We start from the raw sequence: 26,968 nt of genomic DNA on the forward strand, positions 1-26,968 counted from the left end.
TGCCTATTCTTGCATACTACAGAGTGCCATGATGATGAAGCAAAGAGGTTTTGTCGTGAAAAGAGTACCCTCATGAATTCATATGTGTTTCTGTTATAGCTCCAGGCCCATTTGTGCTCTCCCCCCCTCCGCTTAGTAATAATTCAGCAGGATCTGAGGTCGTAAGGGGGTGGCTGTAGCTCAGGTGGGTCACCTACTCACCGGAAGGTAGGCGGTTCGATCCCAGGCTCCTCCAGTCTACATGCCAAATATCCTTTGGGCAAGATATTAACCCCATGTTGCTCTCCGATGCATTCATCGGAGTGTGAATGCCAGTGAATGTTAGATAGAAGCACTAAAATCCTTAGATAAAGTGCTTGTGTGTATGGGTATGATTGGGTGAATGCACAAGTTGTATAAAGCGCTTTGAGTGCTCAGTGAGAGGAGAAAAGCACTATATAAGAACCAGTCCATTTACCATTTGTGCTCCTAATTTCATCTGTGCTAGGAGTGGAGGAGTACCCAAGATGGCGACCCGGCAGTCTCCTCAACTTAAGGGTTTTCTTTTTATTTAGTGTATTTTTGTTTCACTTTTTCTCCGACATGCAGGAGCACAAATGCAGTACAGCAAAACTGAACTGCTTGCGGTTCTAAACCACAAAAACCTGCACACCTTCGCTGACAATGACTGGGACTCAATTCCCCCTGAGATCCGGGGGGTCACTGACTCCAATTCCACCGCTAAAGTGGCGTAGGCGACGGAAGCACAGGAAACACCCACTGGCTATTCTGAGCCTCTTCCTCACCAACTCACGGTCACTAAATAACAAGATGGATAAGCTACGACTGCGGATCACCTCACGCTGTTTGGATTACTGTGTTATGATCATCACAAAGACTTGGTTGGACTCTTTTAACCCAGACACTGCGATTGAGCTAGCGGGCCACGCTACATTCACAGCGGACAGGAACAAAGAGTCTGGTAAGAAACGTGGAGGAGGTCTGCTAGTGTTTGTAAACAATAACTGGCGCACCAGCAACACAGTTAAAGTCGTCCACTGCTGCCCGGACATAGAATATATGATGGTGCAGTGCAGACCCTTCTACTTGCCGAGAGAGCTCACAGCGATCACAATAATAGCAGTTTATGTGCCGCTGCAAGCTAATGCTAAGTCAGCCATGGAGCTACTCGGGCGCTCCAATAATAAACAGCTTACAAAGCACCCGGACTGCGCTGTGATCGTGGCAGAAGATTTTAACCACGCAAACCTGAAATCTGTCCTGCCTCAATTCTTTAAAAACGTGACCTTTCCGATGAGGGAAAACGACACACTAGACCAGGTCAACGCCAACATCCCAGATGCCTACAAAGCAACCCGACTGCCTCATCTCGGACTCTCTGACCATCTCTCTCTGTCCCCGATCCCTGCTTATAGACCTCTAATTCAAAGGTAAAAAAACATCGGTAAAAGCAGTACGAGTGTGGACCGCGGAAGCCACCACGGCCCTACAAGGCTATTTTTGATAACACGAATTGGAGTGTATTTGCAGAAGGATCAGACTTTGAGGGCCACACATGTGCCGTACTCTCATACATACGCTTATGTACTGAGAGTGTAACAACAACAAAGACTATTAATGTGTTCCCGAACCAGAAGCCATGGCTCAACAGTGAGGTGAGAGCCCTACTAAGAGCACGTGACAGCGCCTTCAAATCAGGAGACCAACAAGTCTACAAAGAGGCATGCCAATCTCTGCTTAAAGGCATAAAAGAAGCCAAGTGCAAATACAAACAGCGCATCGAGGAACACTTTAACACAACAATGATGATTCAGCCTACGGAGAGGAGGTTCAGCATCTGAAGCAATGGTGTGACGACAACAACCTGCATCTGAACACAGCCAAGACCAAGGAGATGGTAATCGACTTCAGAAGAACAAAGCGATCTGAGCACTCTACCCTCTACATTGATGGGGAGGAGGTAGAAAGGGTAGAAAGCTTTAAGTTCCTTGGAGTCCACATCTCGGCCGACCTTACCTGGTCCACAAACATCTCCCACCAGGTAGGGAAAGCACAACAAAGGCTGTACTTCCTCAGGAAACTACATCAGGCCCAATTACCCCAAAGACTGCTAGTAAACTTCTACTGCTCCACCATTGAGAGCCTTCTGACCTACTGCTGCACACTCTGGTTCAACTGCTGCACCGCGGAGGACAAGAGGAAACTGCAGCGGGTGGTGAGGACAGCAGAGCGGGCAATCGGCACTTCACTAACTTCCCTCAGAGACATCTATACTGGCAGACTTCAGCAGAAAGCCAGTATCATCATCAAAGACCCCTCGCACCCTGGACACTCACTTTTTCCCCCCCTTCCCTCTGGTAAACGCTACAGGTCCATCAGGTCGAAGACAAACAGACTAAACAGAAGTTTTTACCCACAGGCTGTCAAACATGCCCCACCTCCACCCTGATTGGAGGATAACTGCACTGCCAACACTCATGGACCTTACACCTTATTTATAAACCATATTTGTATTTATACTTCAATGCAACCAACACCCCTACCTCTTTATTATAACCTTATTTAGTATAGCAACCCCCCCCCCCCCCCACACACACACACACACACACTCAATGTGCAATATCATTGATCGCACTGCACCTCTCAATGCACCTGCTCCTCAGATGGCATGTATGTGTATTTATATATATGTAAGCGTTTATGTGGAAATATGTGTGTGTTTGTATGTACGCATGCATATATGTATATATACATATATGTATGTATGTGTGTGTATATTTGTATGGGTGTATCCGCATTTTTGCAGGTGCATGTATAACGTACATATCTTTCTTGTGTAAATGTAAATTTGTCTGTTATTGTGTAAATACTTACGCTGTTGTGTACTTCACACACACAGAGTAATGCCAAACTGCCTTTCATTGTTCTTGTAACAGTGACAATAAAAAGCTATTCTATTCTCTTCTAAATGCAGCGCATATTTTTTGGTTTAATTCTATCTAGGTCACAAGAACAGCTCTGTTTCAGCAGTGCTGCTGTAAGATAGGAAAGAATTTCCAGTTTACATAAGTGCTTACTTTAAATATTGAAAGTCTCACTAAGATTCAGTGATTCTAAAAACTGAGGGTAATCTTGTTTTGTCTTGCTTTGGCTTTCAGAATCATCTTGTCCAGAGGGGACATCAACGTTTTAGTTGATTAGTTTTTGTTTTTGTTTTTTTCACCAGGTTCTTAAATCATGACCTTCTTAAATGTTATCACATACTGTCACTAAAATATCTAGATTTTGCACCAAATCCTTAGTGTTTTATGTGATAAATTGTCACAGTTTTTTTTTTTTTTTTTTTGTGCACAGTAGTTGCACAACAGTGTTCTAAACATGAGGAGGAACAATCAGTGCAATTAAATTCTCAAACACTAAATTATTAAATCTAAAATATTTTGGTCTGGGTAAAATGCTGCTTCAAAAACTCAAAAGATCAAATTATGGTATTCCATTGTATCGGTATTGCACTTGCAGTGTGTAAAACCAATAAATATGCATGAATTCTATTTTATTTTATTTTATTGCTGTTGTTCTTCAGGATACATACTAACTACTGTCTTTTTTCTTCTTTCTTTTCTTGGTGCATTTCCTGGATGAATCTTCCACTTCAATCTAATAGGTAAGATTATTTTGATTTCCCCTTTTCCCTGAAATCTCACCCCAAACACTAAAATCCTTATCATTGCAATATACAGCCACAATTAATATGAAATTCACAGTTCCCTTTACACAGTACATGATAGTATTTCACCACAACCCATGATCTACATTGACACTAGATATGAAATGTTATGAGTGTTTATACAACAAATATCCCCAGAAATGTTTCATTGAAAGTCATATTGGTGCAGGACTGAGACTGCAGGTAGCAGTCTTGAAACACAGCAGCAACATTACTCTAGTTTGTGTGCGTTGTGTAGTTCTACCCTAGGCTTTATGCTACATGAATATTAATGTGAATATTTCTGGCTTCTGCTGTGGAGTCTTTGCCTAAATAATGCTCAATCATGGTGCACAAAATATTTTGCTCTTCAGCAGGATGCTAATATGTGTGAGGAGGGAAACATGCAAGAAAGTATCAAGACCTATCAAATTTATCCATTCCTTTCAGCTCTACAAAAAAGAAAACAAACCAAAAAAAAAACAAAAAACATACTGCTCTGAAATGTGTCATTATTTTTTCATGCCTCTGGATGAGTGTAGCAGTACTTTCAATGTTGATTCCACTGCTCAAATCTAGGTCATTGGACTCATCAGTTAGATTAGATCAGATTATCTATCCGTCTATCTACCCACTCCTTCTCTACTGTATCTTTGTATACATTTGTTCATTTATCTATGTAACCATCTGTCAGCCTGCCTCTCTCTGCAGATATGCAGCTCAGTATGGTTTTACACAGAATCTGTGTGTTTGTCCACACTTCAGTCTCAACATAATGTTTGTCAAATGAATTCGCTCAATCTCTTATACTTTTTAGTCTGCTGCATATATTGTATCAGAAAACGTTGTTGTTGCTGTCAGCCCACTCCATTCACGGCAAATTTTGGACCTACTTAGGTGGTCATAAGATGACTTGTAAACAGAGATAATAATAAAACAGACAGTATATTAATCACCCGTTATGGAAAAAATATGCTTCATTTATTTAACTTATTCGTTTATCTTTTTATTTATGCTTATCGAGATCTTATCGAGATTTTGCTTTCTTTTGCATGGGTGTTGCTAAAAAACAATGTATGTAGTAGTCAGGAAAGGCTAAACAGTGGAGCATCAGTGCTCAGACACCTGCCGTTTTAGTTCATCACTGCTGGTGGTGCTGTTGCCTAAGCAGACTTGTGCAATGCGTATTAAAGACACAAAGTCACCACCCGTCTTTAAAGGAGATAGGCGATGGCTATTAAGCTGTCGTGGCTTTGGGTAAATTTAAAAGAAGACTGTACACACTGCAAAGCCTCTATGATAAATAGCTGGAGCTTTCTGTACCGATGACTGTGTTGTTTTGGACCTGATATTACTGGGAAGAAATGGATAATATGAAGCACAACGGTACCCTGCGTCAGTGGAACGTCTCCATTTTGCTTTTCTTTGTGGTTGCTGCTGTCAATGGACAAATCCGCTATTCTATACCAGAAGAGATGAGGAAAGGACTCTTTGTCGGGGACATTGCAAAAGACCTGGGCTTGGATGTCAGACGGTTGGTATCTGGTCGAGCTCGACTGGTAATAGAAGATGATAATCAATATGTCGTGCTGAACCAGAACAAAGGCCATATCGTTGTCAATGAAAGAATTGACAGAGAACAATTATGCGCTAAGAAATCTCCGTGCAGCTTTAGTCTGGAAATTGTTCTTGAAGAGCCACTCGAATTGTTTTCCATTACTATCGAAATACAAGATATAAATGATCATGCTCCCGTTTTCCCAAAAAAAGAAATTAAATTAGAAATTAGCGAATCGACGCCGACTGGGACTGTGTTTTTGCTTGATAGTGCAGCTGATCCTGACGTAGGGACAAACTCACTGCAGAGTTATTCTTTAAAAGCAAACGAACATTTTGTTCTCAAACAACATACTCGAGCAGATGGGAGTAAATATGCCGAAATGGTGCTTCAGAGTGGTTTGGACCGCGAGAAGCAAAGCAAACATGCGCTCATATTAACGGCTGTCGATGGTGGCGAGCCGCAGATGTCCGGAACGGTAAAAATACACATATCTGTGCTGGATGCAAATGACAACTCGCCCGTTTTTACACAGTCCATATACAAAGCCTCTGTATTGGAAAATGCTTTACGAGGCACAATTATTGCCACAGTCAGTGCAGTAGACGCTGACCAAGGTTACAATGGTAACGTTACATATTCATTCACACACCTAGAAGATGGTTCCGCTTGTCCTTTTGAAATAAATTCCAACACGGGTAAGATTAAACTAGTCGGGGATATCGATTATGAGGCTTCTTCAAATTACGAGATAAACCTCCAAGCAAAAGATCCATGGGGTGTCACAGGAGCCAGCAAGTTAGTGATCGAAATAGTAGATGAAAATGATAACAGTCCAGTAATCACAATGGCTTCCTATTCGGGGAAGATTTCAGAAGATTCTCCTCCTGGCACAGTTGTGGCGTTAATTAGTGTCCAAGATAAAGATTCTGGGAAAAACGGACAGGTGCATTTAACTATAGATGAACATCTGCCTTTCAAAATTAAATCTTCCCTCAGAAACTATTATACATTAATCACTGCGCAAACTCTCGACCGAGAGAAGCTTCCCACGTACAACATTACTCTCACTGCCACTGATGAGGGCTTCCCAGTATTATCGAACAAAAAATCCGTCTATTTAGAAGTTAGCGATATTAATGACAACGCTCCAGTTTTTAGTCAAAGTCTTTACAGCGCTCAGGTAACGGAAAACAATTCTCCAGGTGTCCCTCTGTTGCAGATTAGTGCTACTGATTTGGACCAGGGCCAGAATGCACGTATATCATATTTTCTTTTTGAAGACGAGCTGAATGGAAATCCGGTATCCGCATATTTCTCCATTAATACAGAAAGTGGAGTCATTCAGTCTCTGCGTTCACTGGACTATGAACAAGTCAAAGAGTATCAAATACGAGTTAAAGCACAAGATGGTGGGTCACCCCCACAAAGTAGTAACACATCAGTTATTGTACATGTACAGGACCAGAATGACAACCCTCCTCAGGTTCTGTACCCAGTCCAGACTGGTGGCTCTCTGGTGGCTGAAATGGTGCCTCGTTCAGCAGATGTGGGCTATCTGGTGACTAAAGTGGTGGCTGTTGATGTGGACTCTGGACAGAATGCCTGGCTCTGCTATAAACTGCAGAAAGCCACAGACAGGGCGCTGTTTGAAGTGGGCTTACAGAATGGAGAAATCAGAACTATCCGCCAAGTCACTGATAAAGATGCTGTCAAACAAAGACTGACTGTTATAGTGGAGGACAACGGGCAGCCCTCTCGTTCAGCTACAGTCATTGTTAACGTGGCGGTGGCGGACAGCTTCCCTGAAGTGCTGTCGGAGTTCACTGAGTTGACACACGACAAGGAGTACAATGACAACCTGACTTTTTACTTAGTCTTGGCTCTGGCTGTAGTTTCCTTCCTCTTCATCACGTGTTTAGTGGTTATTATATCAGTCAAAATCTACAGGTGGAGACAGTCTCGCATCCTGTATCACTCCAACCTGCCTGTCATTCCATATTATCCACCACGTTACTCAGACACTTTGGGGACAGGGACTCTGCCACATGTGTACAATTACGAGGTGTGCAGGACGACTGACTCCAGAAAGAGTGACTGTAAGTTCGGCAGAGCTGGTAGTCAGAACGTGCTGATAATGGACCCCAGTTCTACAGGAACGATGCAGCGGATACAGAGTGAAAAGAGCATCCTGGATGAACCAGACTCTCCTCTAGAGGTCAGTCAGAGGATATTTTTATATCTGTTCTCGTACTGTATGTAATTACTCTGATGAAAGGCTTTGCAGCATTACACATTTCTCAGCACCAAGGACAGCGTCTCAGATTTCCTCTGCATAAAGGCAGGCGTATATAGCTTCTGTAAAAGGTCTTATATAGTTAATTTTTAAAGGAATGTCCTCTTATAAAGTCCCTAATAGTTTCCAGTTGTTTTTTATATCCAAATGTCTTTGTTTATAGAGTATTGATGATCACACTCCAAGTGTTTGTGCAATGTTTCCTGGCAGTGTTTTACTTGCTTACCATTCTCTTGCCATAGTTATGAAGATATTTCAAGTGGAGCCTTGAAAGGTAAAATATTAGCAAAAGTAGAAAGAAGGTATGCGTTTCTTAAAAGCATTCTTACTTTCTTGTGGAGTCCATATGCTCATCCAATGTCTATTCAATTACTCAACTCATTCATACCGACTTGTGGTTATCATATCAGTCAAAATCTACAGGTGGAGACAGTCTCGCATCCTGTATCACTCCAACCTGCCTGTCATTCCATATTATCCACCACGTTACTCAGACACTTTGGGGACAGGGACTCTTCCACATGTGTACAATTACGAGGTGTGCAGGACGACTGACTCCAGAAAGAGTGACTGTAAGTTCGGCAGAGCTGGTAGTCAGAACGTGCTGATTATGGACCCCAGTTCTACAGGAACGATGCAGCGGATACAGAGTGAAAAGAGCATCCTGGATGAACCAGACTCTCCGATAGAGGTTTGTTTATGTTTTACATTTGGGCGCTTGTGTGTCAGTAATCTAGCATTGCTAATAAATAGTTTTAAACTACACTTTTGCTTTAACAGTCATGAAGAGAATTTCTTCTATCATTCCGACTGTAAACAGTATCTGTCTGTAAAACAAAGTGTAACAATAGCTCCTCATTTGAAGATGGTTATACAATTTCACCGACTCCACTCAAGACAAAGTAAACACACTGACAAAAACTTTATCTTTGCGTTATACATAATCAGCGAATAGCCCCCCCCCCCCCCCCCCCCCCCCTCTCCAGTGGCATCAAATAAGTGCAATAACTCAGACCTTGGTTAGTATGGATGACGCTGGAAACTTTGTAGGATACAGTGCAAGCATCACGTCTCCGGTTGATTATATTGGCTTGTGTGAACACTAATATATATATATATATTTTCATCAAATGACAATGTTTGTTTTTATGCAGGGTTAATATAATTACGTCTAAATACTGTAGTAGTTACATTCTGAAATGGAAACGGCTCCACTGTCCTGTCACTGTCCTTGGTGCTGAAGTGCTTTGCTCTGAGATGCAGTCGTCATTATTATCGTTGAGATTTCTAAGACTTTGAAGAGGCCATTCATTTAGGATCCACTTGTATGTTTTATTTATGATGCAGTTAATTATATAAATAATAACAAATAAATAAATAAATAATAAAAAACGACAACCCATAACTTCAGATTCATTTAATAGCAAGCAAGTTTTGCGTTATTATCATTCGTTCTTCTTTAAAATTTACAGGTCACTAGCAATGTGTATTTTTTATGTCATAAGGGGACATGTGACAGTAACTTTGAAATCCGCTGTTATCAAAAAATGTTTTAAAAAGAAAAAGAAAGAGGAAAAAGAGAAGAAAGTGCCAGTGGTCTTTTTGCTTTGTGTCACACACTTTTTGCTTTTTTCCAGTTGAATTAATCTTTTTCTAACAGTGAAAGTCAGTATTTTCTGCATTCTTTAATTCACTTAACAGACGTACGTGCCTTCAAAGTGAAATCATTACGTTATTTCTACAGAGATAGTGTGCAGAGTGATGAACGTGGTCATTGGCTTTTCTAGTTTCATATTATACCCTCTAAGTGACGCTGTTGCCTGGTAAATCTATTCTGCCATGCATTTCGAGACAGGGCTGTTTCCACCCCCATCACTGCGTTTTGTAACGGCAGATGATCTGCTTTTCATAGGAGCTGGATCAAATAGAATACACACCTGCTTTTTTATTTAACGTCATATATCGACCTAGGGTGTGTGAGTCTTCCTCTCTAAGTTAAAGCCCTCGATCCATTGCTCGGTTTTGGTTTTTAAGACCTGTTTTCAAAAATGGCATTTGGAGTAGAACATCGAGACCGAGTTGTAAGATGGCGAATGCGACTTACAGCCAGCCTGTTTGTTTTTCACGTCCTTTTTCTTTATCGAGCGGAGGCACAGATCCGATATTCGATCCCAGAGGAGCTGAAAACAGGGTCCCTTGTTGGAAATGTGGCACAAGATCTTGGCTTGGATCTAAAAAGGCTTCGTTCTGGACGGGCCCGTATCGTTACGGGAGAAAGCATTCAGTACACAGAGCTGAAAACAGACAAAGGGACTTTAGTTGTGAATGAGAGAATAGACCGAGAGCAGCTTTGTGGGGATTTGACTCCATGTAGCTTTACCTTTGAGATTTTATTGGAAAAACCGATGGAGCTGCACCCTGTGACGATAGAGGTATTGGATGTAAATGATAACGCTCCCACTTTTCAGAACAGTCACTTGGAATTTGAAATAAGCGAATCTGCTGCGCTCGGTTCCCGTTTTGTGCTGGAGAGTGCGGAGGACGCTGATGTTGGGCAAAACAGTCTGCAGAACTACATTTTAACTCCGACAGACAATTTTGTGTTGAAACAATATGTTAATCCGGATGGAAGTAAATATGCTGAAATGATGCTTCAGAAGCCTTTAGACAGAGAGGTACAGCCACGCCTATCTTTAAAACTGTTGGCCGTTGATGGTGGAAATCCACAGAAATCTGGGACAGTAAATATAGAGGTAAACGTATTAGATGCGAATGACAATGCTCCGGTGTTTAATCAATCCTTATATAAGGCCGCGGTGATTGAAAATGCCCCAAAAGGCACGCATGTTGTTACAGTGAATGCGAGCGACATTGATACCGGTTCAAATGGAAAAGTGGCATATTACTTTTCAAAATCAAAGGCAGGGATAGCTGATTTATTCGATATAGATGAAGCTACTGGTCGAATATATGTGGCAAAGGAAATCGACTTTGAAATGGACAAAAAGATTGAGTTCAGAGTTGAAGCGAAAGATCAAGGGGGACTGACAGATTCTAGTAAAGTTGAAATTGAGGTCTTGGATATAAACGATAATGCACCGGTCATTAACGTGATGTCATTCACTAGTCCTGTGTCAGAAGACTCAGCTCCGGGTACCACTCTTGGCATTATTAATGTGAAAGATCTTGATTCGGGTGAAAACGGACAGGTAAGGTGCACGATCGAAGGCAGTGTTCCTTTTAAAATTAAATCCAATGTGAGAAGTTATTATACACTGATAACTGATGCTGCCTTAGATCGTGAAAGTTTGTCAGAATTTAACATCACCGTTATTGCCTCAGACGCGGGCTCCCCTCCGCTGTCAACCAGAAAAACTTTTAATCTAAAGGTGTCAGATGTTAATGACAATTCCCCAAAATTTCCTCGAAATTTTTATAGGGCTTGGATTGTGGAAAATAACTCTCCTGGTCTTTCTATCATGACTGTTAATGCTAAAGACCCCGATGAAAACCAAAACGCCCGCGTTTCCTACATTTTGGAAGATTGTGAGATTAATGGATCTCCAGTATCTGAATACGTTTCTGTTAATGCAGAAAGTGGAGTGGTGCATGCAGTGCGTTCGTTTGACTATGAGCAAATCAAACAACTGTTATTCATTGTAAAAGCGCAGGATGGAGGCTCTCCTCCACTCAGCAGCAATGTGACTGTGAAAATAATGATCCAAGACCAGAATGACAACCCCCCACAGGTTCTGTACCCAGTCCAAACTGGTGGCTCTCTGGTGGCTGAAATGGTGCCTCGTTCAGCAGATGTTGGCTATCTGGTGACTAAAGTGGTGGCTGTTGATGTGGACTCTGGACAGAATGCCTGGCTCTCCTATAAACTGCAGAAAGCCACAGACAGGGCGCTGTTTGAAGTGGGCTTACAGAATGGAGAAATCAGAACTATCCGCCAAGTCACTGATAAAGATGCTGTCAAACAAAGACTGACTGTTATAGTGGAGGACAACGGGCAGCCCTCTCGTTCAGCTACAGTCATTGTTAACGTGGCGGTGGCAGATAGCTTCCCTGAAGTGCTATCGGAGTTCACTGAGTTGACACATGACAAGGAGTACAATGACAACCTGACTTTTTACTTGGTCCTGGCTCTGGCTGTAGTTTCCTTCCTCTTCATCACGTGTTTAGTGGTTATCATATCAGTCAAAATCTACAGGTGGAGACAGTCTCGCATCCTGTATCACTCCAACCTGCCTGTCATTCCATATTATCCACCACGTTACTCAGACACTTTGGGCACAGGGACTCTGCCACATGTGTACAATTACGAGGTGTGCAGGACGACTGACTCCAGAAAGAGTGACTGTAAGTTCGGCAGAGCTGGTAGTCAGAACGTGCTGATAATGGACCCCAGTTCTACAGGAACGATGCAGCGGATACAGAGTGAAAAGAGCATCCTGGATGAACCAGACTCTCCTCTAGAGGTTTGTCATTTCATATAGACACATCTGTTCCTTATCCTTTATGTAATTGCTTCAATGAAATAGCTTCTTAATGTTGCAAAATTTCCAGCAACAAGAACAGAGTCTTAGTTTACATTAGCAGTCAGGTAATTCTAGGTTACCACAATTGACACATTCTCCACACATCCTCCAGAATAATCAGGGGTAGAGGCCAATATTTTTCTTTTAGTATAAATAAATGGGTTTTAATGTTCTAAACATGTCTTTGCAGTGTCTTCTGACATTTTGTTTAATGATATTATTTGGTTTCCACAACATTCTAAAGAACGAGACTACCCTGAAAGTTTAGTAAAAAACATTTTAATGTTAAGCAGAGCAATCATTCACACATATCTTAATAGCATTCTTATGTTATGTCTTTCCCATGAAAACATTTCATGACAAGACAGTTGAGTGCCAAAATATTTTCTAGTGATTCTAAATTAGTCATTATAAGATCCTGAGGACACATGAATTATTTTAGCAACTGATATATAGATTTATACATATATTCCTTAAAAAGTAATACTTCCATTTTCTTTCTCTTTTTTCCTTTTTTTTATTTTTATTTTTTTTATTTTTTGTTGCAACGGTTTCTTCTGTTTACCGGGTTTAGAAATTACTTGAATGATAATCTCTCATTATTCTAGTGGGTCCATTTTAACTATATCTCCTCACAAAATTCGTTGCGACATACATGCTGAAGTGAAAATATTTTATTGAACATGGTGTTTTGATATAATTTCATATTGATTTCCACGCAAGATAAAATGTGTTGATGTTGGGTTTGCGGTGTTGCTTCTGAAATTCAGGAATCATATGACTTCCACGTTTTATACTCTAAGGGACGCTGTTGGCCAGTTAAATATTTTCGGTCTTTCGTTGTCATCCAGTCCATCCCCTCAGTGATCATACATTAAGGGCAGCTCATTGTCTTTTGTCAAGATTTCGTTTGAACGAGGACTCACAACTTTATAAAGGCTGTTGACAATTGTAAATGTAGCTTCAGGGATGATAGACTAGGACATTATTTAAACTACCTGAACGGAAAAATCGTTCGTTCTCTACATATATATATTCTGTCTGAGTGATGGCGACTTTAACATGCCTGAGTTGCGTATCCGAATGGCGATCACTTTGTGGAGTACGACGTCACATAGGATTTCTTCTGTTGCTGCTTCTTGCTGTTAACATGGTAGGTGGTCAGATTCGGTATTCTATACCTGAGGAGATGAAGAAAGGCTCTGTTATTGGTAATGTGGCGCAGGATCTTGGCTTGGATCTGAAAAGGCTCCGCTCAGGGCGGGCCCGTATCGTGACCGGAGAAAACGTTCACTACACCGAGCTGCAGACAGACAAAGGGATTCTGGTCGTGAATGAGAGAATAGACCGAGAGCAGCTTTGTGGGGACGTAACGCCGTGTAGTTTCAGCTTTGAGATGATTTTGGAAAATCCGATTGAACTACACAGAATAACTGTCGAGGTTTTGGATATAAATGATCACGCACCTGTCTTCCCAAACAAAGATAAACCCATCAGTTTTGAAATAAGCGAATCAGCTGCAGTTGGAGTACGTTTTCCTCTGCAGAGCGCGCAGGATCTAGATGTGGGCCAAAACGCACTGCAAAATTATATTCTGTCCCCAAACGACAATTTTATATTGAAACAACATTCAAATCCTGATGGAAGAAAATATGTTGAAATGGTGCTCCAGAAACCTTTAGACAGAGAGCGACACCCGCATTTCTCTTTGAAATTAATCGCAGTTGATGGAGGAACACCGCAGAGATCTGGTACAGTAAATATAGATGTGACTGTGTTAGACGCCAACGACAACGATCCAGTTTTTAATCAATCAGTGTACAAAGCAGCTGTGTTGGAAAACACGAAAACAGGGACTAGTATCATTACAGTAAATGCCACAGACGCAGACAGTGGATCATATGGACACATTACATACAGTTTATCCGAAATGAAAGAAAGTGCAGCGGATACATTTAGAATTGATGAAAACACCGGAATAATTTACGTGTCTGGTCAGATTGACTACGAGAAAGACAAAAAATACGAGTTGAGGGTAGAGGCAAAGGATCACGGTGGACTAACTGGGACAAGTAAAGTTATATTTGATGTTATTGATGTTAATGATAATGCTCCTATTATAAATGTAATGTCATTTTCTAGTCCCCTGTCCGAGGATTCCCGACCTGGTACAACCATAGCCGTTTTAAATATAAAAGACGCAGATTCTGAGAGAAATGGGCAAATTAAATGTTCGATTGATGGTAAACTTCCCTTTAAAATTGAAACATCTCTGACAAATTATTACAATTTGGTCTCAGATCAACACTTTGACAGAGAATCCGTCTCAGAATATAACATAACAATTAAAGCCACCGATTTTGGGTCTCCCCCTCTGTCTAGTTCAACAAAATTGCATCTAAAAATCTCTGACGTCAATGACAACGCACCATTATTTGATAAAAACAGCTATACTGCTTATATCACAGAGAATAACTCTCCTGGTTTTTACATATTTACTGTGAGTGCGCGGGACTGTGATTGGAATCAAAATGCTAGAATCTCATATCTTTTAGAGGACACACAGGTCAGTGGGAGTCCAGTTTCTACTTATGTGTCTTTAAACTCTGAAACTGGTGTTCTTAACGCGGTTCGCACCTTTGATTATGAGCAAATCAAACACCTTGCGTTAGTAATTAAAGCACAAGATGGAGGCTCTCCTCCACTCAGCAGCAACGTGACTGTGAAAATAATGATCCAAGACCAGAACGACAACCCCCCTCAGGTTCTGTACCCAGTCCAGACTGGTGGCTCTCTGGTGGCTGAAATGGTTCCTCGTTCAGCAGATGTGGGCTATCTGGTGACTAAAGTGGTGGCTGTTGATGTGGACTCTGGACAGAATGCCTGGCTCTCCTACAAACTGCAGAAAGCCACAGACAGGGCGCTGTTTGAAGTGGGTTTACAGAATGGAGAAATCAGAACTATCCGCCAAGTCACTGATAAAGATGCTGTCAAACAAAGACTGACTGTTATAGTGGAGGACAACGGGCAGCCCTCTCGTTCTGCTACAGTCATCGTTAACGTGGCGGTGGCGGACAGCTTCCCTGAAGTGCTGTCGGAGTTCACTGAGTTGACCCACGACAAGGAGTACAATGACAACCTGACTTTTTACTTAGTCTTGGCTCTGGCTGTAGTTTCCTTCCTCTTCATCACGTGTTTAGTGGTTATTATATCAGTCAAAATCTACAGGTGGAGACAGTCTCGCATCCTGTATCACTCCAACCTGCCTGTCATTCCATATTATCCACCACGTTACTCAGACACTTTGGGGACAGGAACTCTCCCCCATGTGTACAATTACGAGGTGTGCAGGACGACTGACTCCAGAAAGAGTGACTGTAAGTTCGGCAGAGCTGGTAGTCAGAACGTGCTGATAATGGACCCCAGTTCTACAGGAACGATGCAGCGGATACAGAGTGAAAAGAGCATCCTGGATGAACCAGACTCTCCTCTAGAGGTCAGTCAAAGAATATTTCTGTATTTATTCTCCTTCTTTGTTTGATTACTCTGATGAAAAGCTTTGCAGCATTACACATTTCTCAGCACCAAGGACAGCGTCTCAGTTTTCCTCTGCATATAGGTAGGCCTACAAAGTTTCTGTAAAAGGTCTTACATAGTTAATTTCTTAGTTAATTTTTAAAAGAAAGTTCTCCCTAAAAGTTCCTAATAGTTTCCAGTAATTCATATACTGAAGCTGTGCTGGAGAAAAGATTAATGATCATACTCCCAGTGTTTGTGCAATGTTTTGTGCTTGCTTATTGCATCCCCATAAGACGATAAAAATGACATTGTCAAAGTAAAATACTAAAAAGAAGCAGAAGTAAGTCAGCCACGTATTTCTGAAGAGCAACGTTATTTTTCCTGAACCCTGCGAAGGAACAAAAAAAAAAAGGTTTTCTGTTACTCATCTCCACTTGCTTAACCTGTTTAATTATGCTGATATTGTTTTTACTCTTTCTAAGCATTTGAAGCCAGGGAATTATTTTAGTTTCTGGTTATCATGATCTTTCGACTGGTGTATCTATATTTCTTTTCTGAGAGTAGCAGTTCTATTCTAGTGATTTTGTTCCCCTGGTTCTCGGCACTGTTGTTCAGCTGGTAGATAATGTAATTAAAACTTCTCTTGTTTGTGGTAGATCGTTCTCAATTTAACTTTTCTACTCACTATTAGTTGTATACACTCTTCAGTGAAAAATTATTTTATTAATGAAAGTAATTTCATATTGATCCCCACGGCTTAGATCGTTGTCACACAGATTCAAGTCTCGTGTGATTTCTACCTTTTAGACTCTAAGGGACGCTGTTGGCCGCTGAAATATTTTCTCTGTTATGTTGTCATTCAGTCCATCCTCTCAGAAATCACACGGTGAGGACGGCTTTCTGTGTTTTGCCGAGGGTTCATGTGAACGAAGTCTCACAGATTTCCGCTTAACGCTTGAGAACAATTTTATAAGCCAACCACCTACTGGTATACTAGGGTCTTTTTGTTACTGCCTAAAGAGACGATTTTTTCTTTCTTTGTATCTTTTTTGTCTGAGTAATGGCGCCTGTAAGACGTCTACATTACATATCACCAGGGTGGGAATCATTTTGTGGAGTACGACGTCGCATAGGATCGCTTCTGTTGCTGCTTCTTGCGGTTAACATGGTAGGTGGTCAGATTCGGTATTCTATACCTGAGGAGATGAAGAAAAGCTCTGTTATTGGTAATGTGGCGCAGGATCTTGGCTTGGATCTGAAAAGGCTCAGCTCAGGGCAGGCCCGTATCGTGACCGGAGAAAATGTTCACTACACCGAGCTGCAGAAAGACAAAGGGATTCTGGTCGTGAATGAGAGAATAGACCGAGAGCAGCTTTGTGGGGACGTAACGCCGTGTAGTTTCAGCTTTGAGATGATTTTGGAAAACCCGATGGAACTACACAGAATAACTGTCGAGGTTTTGGACATAAATGATCACGCACCTGTCTTCCCAAACAAAGATAAACCCATCAGTTTTGAAATAAGCGAATCAGCTGCAGTTGGAGTACGTTTTCCTCTGCAGAGCGCGGAGGATCTAGATGTAGGCCAAAACGCTCTGCAAAATTATATTCTGTCCCCAAACGACAATTTTATATTGAAACAACATTCAAATCCAGATGGTGGTAAATATGTTGAAATGGTGCTCCAGAAACCTTTAGACAGAGAGCGACACCCGCATTTCTCTTTGAAATTAATCGCAGTTGATGGAGGAACACCGCAGAGATCTGGTACAGTAAGTATAGATGTGACTGTGTTAGACGCCAACGACAACGATCCGGTTTTTAATCAATCAGTGTACAAAGCATCTGTTTTGGAAAACACAAAAACAGGGACTAGTATCATTACAGTAAATGCCACAGACGCAGACAGTGGATTAAATGGACACATTACATACAGTTTGTCCAAAATGAAAGGAAGTGTAGCAGAAATATTTACGATTGATGAAAAGACGGGAACAATCTACGTGTCTGGTCAGATAGATTATGAAAAATACCGAAAATACGAGTTGAGGGTAGAGGCAAAGGATCACGGTGGACTAACTGGGACAAGTAAAGTTATATTTGATGTTACTGATGTTAATGATAATGAACCTATTATACATGTAATGTCATTTTCTACTCCCCTGTCAGAGGATGCAATTCCCGGGACAACTATTGCAATTTTGAATATAAAAGACGCAGATTCTGAGAGAAATGGGCAAATTAAATGTTCGATTGATGGTAAACTTCCCTTTAAAATTGAAACATCTCTGACAAATTATTACAATTTGGTCTCAGATCAACACTTTGACAGAGAATCCGTCTCAGAATATAACATAACAATTACAGCCACCGATTTTGGGTCTCTCCCTCTGTCTAGTTCAACAAAATTGCATCTAAAAATCTCTGACGTCAACGACAACGCACCATTATTTGATAAAAACAGCTATACTGCTTATATCACAGAGAATAACTCTCCTGGATTTTCCATATTTACTGTGAGTGCACGGGACTCTGATTGGAATCAAAACGCTAGAATCTCATATGTTTTAGAGGACACACAGGTCGGTGGGAATCCAGTTTCTACTTATGTGTCTTTAAACTCTGAAACTGGATTTCTTAACGCGGTTCGCACCTTTGATTATGAGCAAATCAAACAGTTTGAGTTAGTAATTAAAGCGCAGGATGGAGGCTCTCCTCCACTCAGCAGCAACGTGACTGTGAAAATAATGATCCGGGACCAGAACGACAACCCCCCTCAGGTTCTGTACCCAGTCCAGACTGGTGGCTCTCTGGTGGCTGAAATGGTGCCTCGTTCAGCAGATGTGGGCTATCTAGTGACTAAAGTGGTGGCTGTTGATGTGGACTCTGGACAGAATGCCTGGCTCTCCTATAAACTGCAGAAAGCCACAGACAGGGCGCTGTTTGAAGTGGGCTTACAGAATGGAGAAATCAGAACTATCCGCCAAGTCACTGATAAAGATGCTGTCAAACAAAGACTGACTGTTATAGTGGAGGACAACGGGCAGCCCTCTCGTTCTGCTACAGTCATCGTTAACGTGGTGGTGGCGGACAGCTTCCCTGAAGTGCTGTCGGAGTTCACTGAGTTGACCCACGACAAGGAGTACAATGACAACCTGACTTTTTACTTAGTCTTGGCTCTGGCTGTAGTTTCCTTCCTCTTCATCACGTGTTTAGTGGTTATTATATCAGTCAAAATCTACAGGTGGAGACAGTCTCGCATCCTGTATCACTCCAACCTGCCTGTCATTCCATATTATCCACCACGTTACTCAGACACTTTGGGGACAGGAACTCTTCCCCATGTGTACAATTACGAGGTGTGCAGGACGACTGACTCCAGAAAGAGTGACTGTAAGTTCGGCAGAGCTGGTAGTCAGAACGTGCTGATAATGGACCCCAGTTCTACAGGAACGATGCAGCGGATACAGAGTGAAAAGAGCATCCTGGATGAACCAGACTCTCCTCTAGAGGTCAGTCAAAGAATATTTCTGTATTTATACTCCTTCTTTGTTTGATTGCTCTGATGAAAAGCTTGACAGCATTACACATTTCTCAGCACCAAGGACAGCGTCTCAGTTTTTAGGCCTAACTGTATACCTGCATATAGGTAGGCCTAAAAAGCTTTTTTAAAAGGTCTTACATAGTTAATTTTTAAAATAAAGTTCTCCCTAAAAGTCCCTAATAGTTTCCAGTATTTCATATACTGAAGCTGTGCTGGAGAAAAGATTAATGATCATACTCCCAGTGTTTGTGCAATGTTTTGTGCTTGCTTATTGCATCCCCATAAGACGATAAAAATGACATTGTCAAAGTAAAATACTAAAAAGAAGCAGAAATAAGTCAGCCACGTATTTCTGAAGAGCAACGTTATTTTTCCTGAAGCCTGCGAAGAAACAAAAAAAAAATGTTTTCTGTTACTCATCTCCACTTGCTTAACCTGTTTAATTATGCTGATATCGTTTTTACTCTTTCTAAGAATTTGAAGCCAGGGAATTATTTTAGTTTCTGGTTATCATGATCTTTCGACTGGTGTATCTATATTTCTTTTCTGAGAGTAGCAGTTCTATTCTAGTGATTTTGTTCCCCTGGTTCTCAGCACTGTTGTTCAGCTGGTAGATAATGTAATTAAAACTTCTCTTGTTTGTGGTAGATCGTTCTCAATTTAACTTTTCCACTCACTATTAGTTGTATACACTCTTCAGTGAAAAATTATTTTATTAATGAAAGTAATTTCATATTGATCCCCACGGCTTAGATCGTTGTTACAAAGATTCAAGTCTCGTGTGATTTCTACCTTTTAGACTCTAAGGGACGCTGTTGGCCGCTGAAATAATATCTCTGTTTTGTTGTCATTCAGTCCATCCTCTCAGAAATCACACGGCGAGGACGGCTTTCTGTGTTTTGCCGAGGGTTCATGTGAACGAAGTCTCACAGATTTCCGTTTAACGGTGGAGAACAATTTTATGAGCCAACCAGCTACTGGTATACTAGGGTCTTTTTGTTAATGCCTAAAGAGACGATTTTTTCTTTCTTTGTATCTTTTTTGTATGAGTAATGGCGCCTGTAAGACGTCTACATTACATATCACCAGGGTGGGAATCATTTTGTGGAGTACGACGTCGCATAGGATCGCTTCTGTTGCTGCTTCTTGCGGTTAACATGGTAGGTGGTCAGATTCGGTATTCTATACCTGAGGAGATGAAGAAAGGCTCTGTTATCGGTAATGTGGCGCAGGATCTTGGCTTGGATCTGAAAAGGCTCAGCTCAGGGCGGGCCCGTATCGTGACCGGAGAAAATGTTCACTACACCGAGCTGCAGACAGACAAAGGGATTCTGGTCGTCAATGAGAGAATAGACCGAGAGCAGCTTTGTGGGGACGTAACGCCGTGTAGTTTCAGCTTTGAAATGATTTTGGAAAACCCGATGGAACTACACAGAATAACTGTCGAGGTTTTGGATATAAATGATCACGCGCCTGTCTTCCCAAACAAAGATAAACCCATCAGTTTTGAAATAAGCGAATCAGCTGCAGTTGAAGTACGTTTTCCTCTGCAGAGCGCGGAGGATCTAGATGTAGGCCAAAACGCTCTGCTAAATTATATTCTGTCCCCAAACGACAATTTTATATTGAAACAACATTCAAATCCAGATGGTGGTAAATATGTTGAAATGGTGCTCCAGAAACCTTTAGACAGAGAGCGACACCCGCATTTCTCTTTGAAATTAATCGCAGTTGATGGAGGAACACCGCAGAGATCTGGTACAGTAAATATAGATGTGACTGTGTTAGACGCCAACGACAATATTCCAGTTTTTAATCAATCAGTGTACAAAGCATCTGTGTTGGAAAACACAAAAACAGGGACTAGTATCATTACAGTAAATGCCACAGACGCAGACAGTGGATTAAATGGACACATTACATACAGTTTGTCCAAAATGAAAGGAAGTGTAGCAGAAATATTTACGATTGATGAAAAGACGGGAACAATCTACGTGTCTGGTCAGATAGATTATGAAAAATACCGAAAATACGAGTTGAGGGTAGAGGCAAAGGATCACGGTGGACTAACTGGGACAAGTAAAGTTATATTTGATGTTATTGATGTTAATGATAATGCTCCTATTATAAATGTAATGTCATTTTCTAGTCCCCTGTCAGAGGATGCAACTCCCGGGACAACTATTGCAATTTTGAATATAAAAGACACAGATTCTGAGAGAAATGGGCAAATTAAATGTTCGATTGATGGTAAACTTCCCTTTAAAATTGAAACATCTCTGACAAATTATTACAATTTGGTCTCAGATCAACACTTTGACAGAGAATCCGTCTCAGAATATAACATAACAATTACAGCCACCGATTTTGGGTCTCTCCCTCTGTCTAGTTCAACAAAATTGCATCTAAAAATCTCTGACGTCAATGACAATGCACCATTATTTGATAAAAACAGCTATACTGCTTATATCACAGAGAATAACTCTCCTGGAATTTCCATATTCACTGTGAGTGCGCGGGACTCTGATTGGAATCAAAATGCTAGAATCTCATATCTTTTAGAGGAAAAACAGATCAGTGGGAGTCCAGTTTCTACTTATGTGTCTCTAAACAGTGAAGCTGGAGTTCTTAACGCGGTTCGCACCTTTGATTATGAGCAAATCAAACAGTTTGAGTTAGTAATAAAAGCACAGGATGGAGGCTCTCCTCCACTCAGCAGCAACGTGACTGTGAAAATAATGATCCGGGACCAGAACGACAACCCCCCTCAGGTTCTGTACCCAGTCCAGACTGGTGGCTCTCTGGTGGCTGAAATGGTGCCTCGTTCAGCAGATGTGGGCTATCTGGTGACTAAAGTGGTGGCTGTTGATGTGGACTCTGGACAGAATGCCTGGCTCTCCTACAAACTGCAGAAAGCCACAGACAGGGCGCTGTTTGAAGTGGGCTTACAGAATGGAGAAATCAGAACTATCCGCCAAGTCACTGATAAAGATGCTGTCAAACAAAGACTGACTGTTATAGTGGAGGACAACGGGCAGCCCTCTCGTTCTGCTACAGTCATCGTTAACGTGGCGGTGGCGGACAGCTTCCCTGAAGTGCTGTCGGAGTTCACTGAGTTGACCCACGACAAGGAGTACAATGACAACCTGACTTTTTACTTAGTCTTGGCTCTGGCTGTAGTTTCCTTCCTCTTCATCACGTGTTTAGTGGTTATTATATCAGTCAAAATCTACAGGTGGAGACAGTCTCGCATCCTGTATCACTCCAACCTGCCTGTCATTCCATATTATCCACCACGTTACTCAGACACTTTGGGGACAGGGACTCTGCCACATGTGTACAATTACGAGGTGTGCAGGACGACTGACTCCAGAAAGAGTGACTGTAAGTTCGGCAGAGCTGGTAGTCAGAACGTGCTGATAATGGACCCCAGTTCTACAGGAACGATGCAGCGGATACAGAGTGAAAAGAGCATCCTGGATGAACCAGACTCTCCTCTAGAGGTCAGTCAGAGGATATTTTTATATCTGTTCTCGTACTGTATGTAATTACTCTGATGAAAGGCTTTGCAGCATTACACATTTCTCAGCACCAAGGACAGCGTCTCAGATTTCCTCTGCATAAAGGCAGGCGTATATAGCTTCTGTAAAAGGTCTTATATAGTTAATTTTTAAAGGAATGTCCTCTTATAAAGTCCCTAATAGTTTCCAGTTGTTTTTTATATCCAAATGTCTTTGTTTATAGAGTATTGATGATCACACTCCAAGTGTTTGTGCAATGTTTCCTGGCAGTGTTTTACTTGCTTACCATTCTCTTGCCATAGTTATGAAGATATTTCAAGTGGAGCCTTGAAAGGTAAAATATTAGCAAAAGTAGAAAGAAGGTATGCGTTTCTTAAAAGCATTCTTACTTTCTTGTGGAGTCCATATGCTCATCCAATGTCTATTCAATTACTCAACTCATTCATACCGACTTATGTTATAGTGCTTATGCTTTCGATGCTGCCTAAGTCGCCGTAAGACTTTGCATTCACTGAATTATGTCAGAATCAGATAATCATTACATTAGGACTGATATATCTATAGTTTACTCTAAGGCAACACTTCTATTTAATTTAATTTCCTTTTTCTTTGTTTTTCCTGTGTGAGTCACGGTAGTGTTGGTCTGGCGTTTAAAAATTATGTTGAAACGGCGGTTTCTTTTAGGTCTGTCATTTCAAATTTTCTTAGTATTTTGTTGTTGTTGTTAACTATATATATTCTTACTTCATAAATGTCTTCATTAAGCAGAATGGTGACAATAAAAGAAATTAAACATGCCCCCCCCCCCCCACCACACACACACACACACACACACACACACACACACACACACACACACACACACACACACACACACACACACACACACTTAGAGTTATAACAGTTGTTCAATACTCATTTGTCAAATCTCGTATGATTTCCACCTTTTAGACTCTAAGGGACGCTGTTGGCCAGTAAAATATCTTACGTTGCCATTTAGTTCATCCCCCAGTAATCATGCAGTGAAGTGGGCGCTCTGTGTTTTGTCCATAGATCGTATGAACAAGGTCTCTCGGAGGTACATTTACCGCTTGAATTAAATGTAATGTGGACGCTGATATACCGGGAGCTTTTTTGTTTTCTAATTCCTAAGGAGATATATCTTTTTTTTTAATTTGGTTTTTCTTTTTTATCTGAGTGATGGCGACTGTAAGGCGTCAAACCCGCGTCCCATCAAAATGGGAATCATTTTATGGAGTACGACGTCACATAGGATTTCTTCTGTTGCTGCTTCTTGCTGTTAACATGGTAGGTGGTCAGATTCGGTATTCTATACCCGAGGAGATGAAGAAAGGCTCTGTTATTGGTAATGTGGCGCAGGATCTTGGCTTGGATCTGAAAAGGCTCCGCTCAGGGCGGGCCCGTATCGTGACCGGAGAAAACGTTCACTACACCGAGCTGCAGAAAGACAAAGGGACTCTGGTCGTCAATGAGAGAATAGACCGAGAGCAGCTTTGTGGGGACGTAACGCCGTGTAGTCTCAGCTTTGAGATGATTTTAGAAAACCCGATGGAACTACACAGAATAACTGTCGAGGTTTTGGATATAAATGATCACGCACCTGTCTTCCCAAACAAAGATAAACCCATCAGTTTTGAAATAAGCGAATCAGCTGCAGTTGAAGTACGTTTTCCTCTGCAGAGCGCGCAGGATCTAGATGTAGGCCAAAACGCTCTGAAAAATTATATTCTGTCCCCAAACGACAATTTTATATTGAAACAACATTCAAATCCAGATGGAAGAAAATATGTTGAAATGGTGCTCCAGAAACCTTTAGACAGAGAGCGACACCCGCATTTCTCTTTGAAATTAATCGCAGTTGATGGAGGAACACCGCAGAGATCTGGTACAGTAAATATAGATGTGACTGTGTTAGACGCCAACGACAATATTCCAGTTTTTAATCAATCAGTGTACAAAGCATCTGTGTTGGAAAACACGAAAACAGGGACTAGTATCATTACAGTAAATGCCACAGACGCAGACAGTGGATTAAATGGACACATTACATACAGTTTATCCGAAATGAAAGAAAGTGCAGCGGATACATTTAGAATTGATGAAAACACCGGAACAATTTATGTATCTGGTCAGATTGACTACGAGAAAGACAAAAAATACGAGTTGAGGGTAGAGGCAAAGGATCACGGTGGACTAACTGGGACAAGTAAAGTTATATTTGATGTTATTGATGTTAATGATAATGCTCCTATTATAAATGTATTGTCATTTTCTAGTCCCCTGTCAGAAGATTCCCGACCTGGTACAACAATTGCAATTTTGAATATAAAAGACGCAGATTCTGAGAGAAATGGACAAATTAAATGTTGGATTGATGGTAAACTTCCCTTTAAAATCGAATCATCTCTGACAAATTATTACAATTTGGTCTCAGATCAACACTTTGACAGAGAATCCGTCTCAGAATATAACATAACAATTACAGCCACCGATTTTGGGTCTCTCCCTCTGTCTAGTTCAACAAAATTGCATCTAAAAATCTCTGACGTCAACGACAACGCACCATTGTTTGATAAAAACAGCTATACTGCTTATATCACAGAGAATAACTCTCCTGGATTTTCCATATTTACTGTGAGTGCGCGGGACTGTGATTGGAATCAAAATGCTAGAATCTCATATCTTTTAGAGGACACACAGGTCGGTGGGAGTCCAGTTTCTACTTATGTGTCTTTAAACTCTGAAACTGGAGTTCTTAACGCGGTTCGCACCTTTGATTATGAGCAAACCAAACAGTTTGAGTTAGTAATTAAAGCGCAGGATGGAGGCTCTCCTCCACTCAGCAGCAACGTGACTGTGAAAATAATAGTTCAGGACCAGAACGACAACCCCCCTCAGGTTCTGTACCCAGTCCAGACTGGTGGCTCTCTGGTGGCTGAAATGGTGCCTCGTTCAGCAGATGTGGGCTATCTGGTGACTAAAGTGGTGGCTGTTGATGTGGACTCTGGACAGAATGCCTGGCTCTCCTATAAACTGCAGAAAGCCACAGACAGGGCGCTGTTTGAAGTGGGCTTACAGAATGGAGAAATCAGAACTATCCGCCAAGTCACTGATAAAGATGCTGTCAAGCAAAGACTGACTGTTATAGTGGAGGACAACGGGCAGCCCTCTCGTTCAGCTACAGTCATTGTTAACGTGGCGGTGGCGGACAGCTTCCCTGAAGTGCTGTCGGAGTTCACTGAGTTGACCCACGACAAGGAGTACAATGACAACCTGACTTTTTACTTAGTCTTGGCTCTGGCTGTAGTTTCCTTCCTCTTCATCACGTGTTTAGTGGTTATTATATCAGTCAAAATCTACAGATGGAGACAGTCTCGCATCCTGTATCACTCCAACCTGCCTGTCATTCCATATTATCCACCACGTTACTCAGACACTTTGGGGACAGGGACTCTACCACATGTATATAATTACGAGGTGTGCAGGACGACTGACTCCAGAAAGAGTGACATGAAATATATGCAACCGATGAGTCAAAGTTTAGTGAGTGTGGATGGAGCTGTAGACGATGTACCGCAAGTGGACAAGCAACTGTCAGGCAACCGTTCCCAAATGTCTACTTTGGTGAGTGATAATCTAATCTTTTCTGTTCCATTTTCCTGAACTCAGCACTCACCTTTAACCTTCTAAGACCCGAACTCATTCATGGCATGCATGTTTAATTTCTCTTTGCTATTTGAGCTGATTGGGATCAAAGAATCATCTTTTTACGTCATGTAGTTTCTGAGAAAAATGATATCCACTTACGAGGACATTCGTTTTAAATTTCGATAGAACACTATAAAGTCATAATCGAGTAATGCTGCAAAACTCTTTATTTGGTGTCTGAACACAGCAGTATTTTTCCTGAGTACAAAAACAAACTGAGAAACAACAATTGTGCCCCTATGAGCAATATAGCTCACTGGAAGTGCTGTTAACAGTTGCAGGAAGATGTATGTCTGTAACAAAGTATGGATAAAGATATCTGACCCTTGTAGAGGAACATTTAGTATTGTGGTCTAGACAACCCAAAATGTGATGTTCACATATATAGACGCCAGGTCCTAGGAGGTTAAATGTTGGTGAAAGTTTATCAAAAGCAACTTAGTGTAGCTTTCTGCCTTTGTTCCCCCCATAATATTCTCTGATTTCTAACTGATTTTTATATTTCTTTTAAACCACCATGAGCAACATCTTTATTGCACCTTTGTATTACTTTGA

General features: G+C 41.3%; 4 protein-coding genes and 2 pseudogenes across 25 annotated transcripts in view; all 6 read left to right on the forward strand.

The window, feature by feature from the left end:
- LOC146717672 (protocadherin gamma-C5-like) overlaps positions 1-26,968 on the forward strand; it is a 295,905-nt gene that overhangs the window by 105,133 nt on the left and 163,804 nt on the right. The window contains exon 2 of one of the 22 annotated variants that reach the window (XM_085429663.1): positions 3,665-3,715. The exons of 20 other annotated variants lie outside the window; for them this stretch is intronic. In XM_085429663.1, coding sequence (XP_085285789.1) covers positions 3,665-3,679 — 15 coding nt within the window. In that variant the 3' untranslated portion in view covers positions 3,680-3,715. Of the gene's footprint in view, positions 1-3,664; positions 3,716-23,573; positions 26,330-26,968 lie in introns of those variants that run through there. One more of the 22 variants, XM_085479309.1, reaches the window with a different exon arrangement.
- On the forward strand, positions 5,067-7,942 carry LOC146717674 (protocadherin gamma-A7-like). The gene is made up of 2 exons (XM_085429686.1): positions 5,067-5,442; positions 6,730-7,942. Exons 1-2 carry the CDS (start codon positions 5,071-5,073, stop codon positions 7,525-7,527), a joined length of 1,170 nt encoding a protein of 389 aa, XP_085285812.1. The 5' UTR covers positions 5,067-5,070; the 3' UTR covers positions 7,528-7,942.
- Positions 9,273-12,080, forward strand: LOC146717675 (protocadherin gamma-A3 pseudogene; annotated as a pseudogene).
- On the forward strand, positions 13,150-16,454 carry LOC146717676 (protocadherin gamma-A7-like). The gene is made up of 3 exons (XM_085434461.1): positions 13,150-13,535; positions 14,829-15,597; positions 16,428-16,454. Exons 1-3 carry the CDS (start codon positions 13,150-13,152, stop codon positions 16,452-16,454), a joined length of 1,182 nt encoding a protein of 393 aa, XP_085290587.1.
- Positions 16,498-19,176, forward strand: LOC146717677 (protocadherin gamma-A7-like). Its single transcript, XM_085478896.1, has 2 exons — positions 16,498-17,085; positions 18,379-19,176. Exons 1-2 carry the CDS (start codon positions 16,681-16,683, stop codon positions 19,174-19,176), a joined length of 1,203 nt encoding a protein of 400 aa, XP_085335022.1. The 5' UTR covers positions 16,498-16,680.
- LOC146717678 (protocadherin gamma-A3 pseudogene) lies at positions 20,216-23,351 on the forward strand (annotated as a pseudogene).

The sequence above is a fragment of the Copadichromis virginalis genome, linkage group LG2 (genome assembly GCF_057382275.1).
Source record: "Copadichromis virginalis isolate Kocher_CV1m ecotype Utaka linkage group LG2, C_Virginalis_male_GT1.1, whole genome shotgun sequence".
Classification (NCBI taxonomy): domain Eukaryota; kingdom Metazoa; phylum Chordata; class Actinopteri; order Cichliformes; family Cichlidae; genus Copadichromis; species Copadichromis virginalis.

What these genes read in the sequence shown, in the direction of transcription:
- LOC146717674 (XM_085429686.1), top strand. Translation starts at nt 5,071, where the DNA reads ATGGATAATATGAAGCACAACGGTACCCTGCGTCAGTGGAACGTCTCC. An exon ending in TTACTATCGAAATACAAGAT is followed by an intron (nt 5,443 to 6,729) that starts ATAAATGATCAT and finishes CATGTACAGGAC; the next exon opens with CAGAATGACAACCCTCCTCA.
- LOC146717676 (XM_085434461.1), top strand. Translation starts at nt 13,150, where the DNA reads ATGGCGACTTTAACATGCCTGAGTTGCGTATCCGAATGGCGATCACTT. An exon ending in ATTGAACTACACAGAATAAC is followed by an intron (nt 13,536 to 14,828) that starts TGTCGAGGTTTT and finishes CGTGACTGTGAA; the next exon opens with AATAATGATCCAAGACCAGA. An exon ending in AACCAGACTCTCCTCTAGAG is followed by an intron (nt 15,598 to 16,427) that starts GTCAGTCAAAGA and finishes TCTACCTTTTAG; the next exon opens with ACTCTAAGGGACGCTGTTGG.
- LOC146717677 (XM_085478896.1), top strand. Translation starts at nt 16,681, where the DNA reads ATGGCGCCTGTAAGACGTCTACATTACATATCACCAGGGTGGGAATCA. An exon ending in TAACTGTCGAGGTTTTGGAC is followed by an intron (nt 17,086 to 18,378) that starts ATAAATGATCAC and finishes ATGATCCGGGAC; the next exon opens with CAGAACGACAACCCCCCTCA.